This window comes from Etheostoma spectabile, unplaced genomic scaffold, assembly GCF_008692095.1.
Source record: "Etheostoma spectabile isolate EspeVRDwgs_2016 unplaced genomic scaffold, UIUC_Espe_1.0 scaffold302, whole genome shotgun sequence".
Taxonomy (NCBI): domain Eukaryota; kingdom Metazoa; phylum Chordata; class Actinopteri; order Perciformes; family Percidae; genus Etheostoma; species Etheostoma spectabile.
The window spans coordinates 798909-803866 of record NW_022605581.1 but is presented as its reverse complement, the minus strand read 5'-3'; the positions used below and the strand labels follow the sequence as shown (position 1 = coordinate 803866).

Genomic DNA, 4958 nt, shown 5'->3' with positions numbered 1-4958 from the left:
CACACACACACACACACACAGGGCCTTGTGCTGTGCTCTTTAATCACGCTGTTTGATCTGCCACCCGGCTCCAAGCTACGGCTCCCTCATTCCCACGCAACAGCAGGGTGAGGTGGGATGAGGTGGGACGGAGGGTCCCGCCATTTCCTCAAGAACCCCGTACATTACTGCTCCTGCCAAAGGACACATACACGCCATGTACGTCTTCACACACACACACACACACACACACACACACACACACTGCCTACATCCCACATGGAGCTCAAACCCCAAACACCTTTTAACACGTCAATTGCTTTTACTGCCAGTGGCATTCTGAGGTGTGCGTTGACCACAAGAATCTGGGCAAGCAAAGAGAAATGGCTGCTGCTGATATCATTAAATGGACTCCTGAAAAAGCCACTGAGCTCAATGTTTACAGTGCAGCGCATGGGCGGTGTGGCACGGTGACTCTGAGGTTTTGACAGCTTTTTTAGCCTGGCTTCAGGGCACGCTGGAAGCACCTTAGGGTACGTCTCGGTCGCGACCTTGGCTACGGTCTGCCCTGATTTGTCGGTGTGTCTTTGGATAGTTGGAATGTTTTATGGTCTCGCTGGCTGCTCCTGTCACTGGTTGAGCTCCCCCCCCCCCCGAAGCCCCAAACAGAAACAGAGGGGACTTTGGCAGCGAAACCTTTAGTGAGAGAGCACTACTTTCGGGGAACTGTAAAATAGAGGAACGCGGTGAAGTCACCCTGTAGCTATTTCCCAGGCTATAAATGTGACAACATTTCTATAGAAAACATACCCTCTCTTTCTTTTCCTCTTTCCTCAAATCCATTTGTAATTGAGCACTTTGCCCAGTACACTCGGCCCCGGGCTTTAATCTCGAAGCCCACAGGGTTAGCTGGAAGCCTAACCAACCGGGTGACTTTGGCACGAGGATGAAACGGCCCAGAGGTCCAAAGTGCAAGTTCCAGTTAGTCCTGAGACTTAAGCCGAGATGATGAGCAGTGGGACTCCAACCAATGTGGGTTCATCGCTTGCAGAATCCCAAACTCTATCGCAGAAAAGACTTATTAAAAGTGAATGTACTTTGGCGAGGGACACTGATTGTAACGGGCCATCACCAAAAACCTGATCCCTATTGTCACTGATGAATTCAAGATTTAGGCTCCTATGGCCGTCTAGACGGTTTTAGGAGGTGGATGGGCAAGTGATCTCAGCTGACCCCCCCCCCCAGGGCAATTTAACAGTCACATTACAGTCATCATGGGTATTTTAAGCGCTCTCATTACAGCCCATGGGAATGGAGCGATTGGTGAGATTTACTCACACTGTTAGGGACACTGCCTGGATTGATTTGGCAGAACGGCTGTGAGCTACAAAAAAAGAGCCCCCCCCCCCCCCCCCCATCCTCCCTCTACCCTCTCTTCATCTTAAAGCCATGATATGGCACTTTAATGGAAACCAGTCCCACCCCAGTCCGGACTTTGCTCTTTAAACGAGGAGATTACCTCGGATAGCGTTTGAACACACGCTTACAAATGGTCCGCGTGATGTTTCCATTTATCTATAGGTCGGGGAGTTTCAAACTTGAAATTAGACATATTCAGTTTACCATAATCCCCCTCCTCTCTCAAAACTTATTCAATAGCATCATTCTGTGAGTACTGCACTCGCAAATGTCAATTTTGTATGTCTCTGGTTCTCATGACAGAAATGTATTTCATGCAGCAACCCTATCTCTAATATGTGATGTTGTTAGTAGATTAGTTGTAGTCATTAGCACGCCAATATTGCACTATGCAAAAACCTGAGCATCCCCCATGGTGTTGCCCATGTCCACTACATTGTTACATATAAAAGTAAGTATTCGGCTTTTCCGGGAGCTATCTAGAACAAGCGGTATTCCACTCGAAAGCTGCCAAAAAAAACGGTTCTATACCTGTTGAATGGATGAAAACGTGGAAAATTAAAAAAGAAGACGTTGGAACTAACACTGGGACAAATCATCCACCTCGTATGGCAGCAGCAATTTAAAAAACTAGAAGTGCAAACACATTCAATAAAAATAATCCACCATTCAACAGAGGATTTAAGGCCATGAAAAGGAATAGATGGATGGATGATGGATTAGAATGGGCTGAGAGGCGACCTTACTTGGAACTGAGGCATCGTCTGAGGGAGTACGAGGCGCCTCCTCCACAGGTCCGGGAGCATTCGCTCCACGAACCCCAGGCGTCCCACAGAGTGTCTCTGTCCTCTTCCGATCGGGCCGTCCGCGAGCTCTACACACCAGGAGACGGGACAAGAGCAGAAGTGAAGGAAGGGAAGAGTTAGTGCACTTGAGACCTCCTGGAGCAGTTTCCATTTCCCCCGTTATTACCTCATCCATTCAAACAGTAGTCATTGTTTGTCCTAATTCCTGTCCAGACCCAGCCAGACATTTAACATGATAAAATAGAGTAGATGCAATGGAAGCAACCTGTATGAATACTCCCCAGCCATGAGACGTGGCCTTCTCGGTTTTGCTTTAAATTCCAGGAGCTGCTGAACACAAGTGCATGTGACAGGATGAGAGAAACTGCACAGGGGAAGTCATCAAAAACTCCCGACTTTTGCCCCTTTAAATACTCCAAATGTCCGAGTCATCCTTTAGATAATGAAATGGTGTTCTTCTCTAAAACTCCGGGCCACACTTGTACGTGTCTGCCTGTTAATTGCATGGTGCTGTATTTGGCAGCAGAGATAGGGATATTACTCTGGGATCCAAAGTCAATATTATTATATGAAGATGAATTCTGCGACTGCATAGACAATGGGAATCTCAGACATAGAGTGACAGCCAAGTCTTAGACTCATTTAACTCCTCTTTGCATTCCAAGGCCGTTTGTGTTTTCAGATTAGATTTGAGTGGACTGGCTCACCTTGCTCTAAAGAAGGCGTTTATTTGTATGCTGGCACTGACATCCACTGGCAAAGATTGCTATTTTTGCTATCTAGAACAAGCGGTATTCCACTCAAAAGCTGCCGAAAAACCGGCTCTATACCTGTTGAATGGATGAAAACATGGAAAATTAAAAAGGAAGACGTTGGAACTAACACTGGGACAAATCATCCACCTCGTATGGCAGCAGGAATGTGGTTTAAAAAACTAGAGGTGCAAACACATTCAATAAAATAATCCGCCATTCAACGGAGGATTTAAGGCCATGAAAAGGAATGGATGGATGAAAAAATTGATCATTTTTAACAATAACCTGGGGCAGTCTTTTCAGGGGTTGGTGAACCATGAAGGAATATTTTTGAGATTGCTGAAATGCAGCTTTTGTGCACTTAAGACAGCTTGTGATGGCACAAGATTCTTTTAAAACATCCCAAATCCTGCAGATTATGAATGAATTGGGAGGCGCAACAAGCCCACTTGCCCTGAACACACTGAATAATGCAGGAACTATGGGAACTTTATGTGCGACACCTGCTCTTAAAAAGATGTATGCCCATGGAGCTGATAAACGGTTTAAAGTGAATGTCCAGCCTTTCACTTGAGACACACATGGCCTTGTCATTTTAGAGGAAAAACTCACGTTATTATGACCTCTTTGGCCTCTTTTCCCAACAGCACGGCATTGTGCTCCGTCGACAAAGATGAATGGATCTCGCAGGGGAAAGCAGATATAAAGGTAATATTACTGCTTTGGTTATTTTCTTTGGGTCACGGTAGGAAAAACACCCACGCTGCGGAGCGGGGGGGGCGCTGGGTCGGCGTTATTAAAAGTGCGTAGGGACTGATATGAATGGCCGTCAGTGCTGATGACGCCTGAGGAACAGCAGAGGGGAACAGCGAGACCTAAACACACACACACACACACACAGCCAAGCGTATCGACAACGGCGCTGCTTTCTGCACGGGCCAACTATTCCAATGTTTGGATCCACGGTAAATAAACACGGGCGGTGCTTAGCACACCCCCTTAAATCTCCTTTGAAAAGCAATCAGGGGATTCTGCAGTCGATTGTGGCCGGGAGCTGTGTGTCGCAACGCCAAGAAGAGCTGGGGGGCACAACAAGGCTGGTGAAGACGGAGGAGAGGAGGTGGATGAAGGGGGGGCCGAGGGACGGAGCTGAGGTTGTTTGGCGGACTGGGCTGCTAGCGTTCTCAACGAAGGCGGAGGAACACAAGGCTCCGCGAGTCCGACCCGCGTCTACGGAGCTGGAACGGTGACAGTAACCTGTGGTATTGAAAGTCAAATTCGGCATTGAAACAACAAATGTCGGCGTTGAAAACTGTTGAACTGAAGTCTAAAACACAAACATCAAAAAGTAATAATCTCATAATCCTGTGATATCGTTTCACTTTGACGTTTGTTTGCATCATGATGGGTTTTTCAGTGTCAGTGTACATTTTTTTCTTGATGTCCGTGTCTTTTCAAAGACAGTTTTTTTTTTTTTTTTGCCAAGAGTACGCACAAAACACGGTTGGTAGTTAAAAGCGGGGTTTATTGCAGGCAGAACAACGGTAATAACTTCTTGCTCTGAACTGATTGTATTACACCCCTAACAGTATAGGCAGCATAGTGAATGCCCACAATTACATTCACTTAAACATTGTGTCCCATAACAGACCACACACACCCCACATACACTTTCCAAACACCGTTCAAGGAATTGCTGTCTGGAGCTGATCATTACCAGCATAAATAGTTAATAAGTTACGGCACGTACAGTGGGATATAACAACACATTGCCTATTTGTGACGAATCCACATCGCGACAGTAATCAAATTAGCAAGAACCATGTTCATTTTACTTCTCAAACATACAAGCACTTCCTCCAGCTCAGCCCCGCCGGCTCTTTGTCACACTCGCACATTCCATTGCGTTGTGCTGTGTATTTGTGTTGTGGCTTTTGAGTTTTTGTATTCGTAGCTTTTGTGTTTGTGTTGAAAACGTCTCGGCTCACCCTACTGATCT

General features: G+C 46.3%; 1 protein-coding gene across 2 annotated transcripts in view; it reads right to left on the bottom strand.

Moving 5' to 3' along the window:
- LOC116686043 (ADAMTS-like protein 1) overlaps window positions 1–2272 on the bottom strand; it is a gene marked incomplete at its 5' end in the record, with an annotated part of 33827 nt that extends 31555 nt beyond the window's left edge. For both annotated transcript variants that reach the window (XM_032510952.1, XM_032510954.1), the window contains 1 exon segment: window positions 2145–2272. In XM_032510952.1, the coding sequence (XP_032366843.1) occupies window positions 2145–2272 (128 nt within the window).
- Between the last annotated feature and the right edge of the window lie 2686 nt (window positions 2273–4958).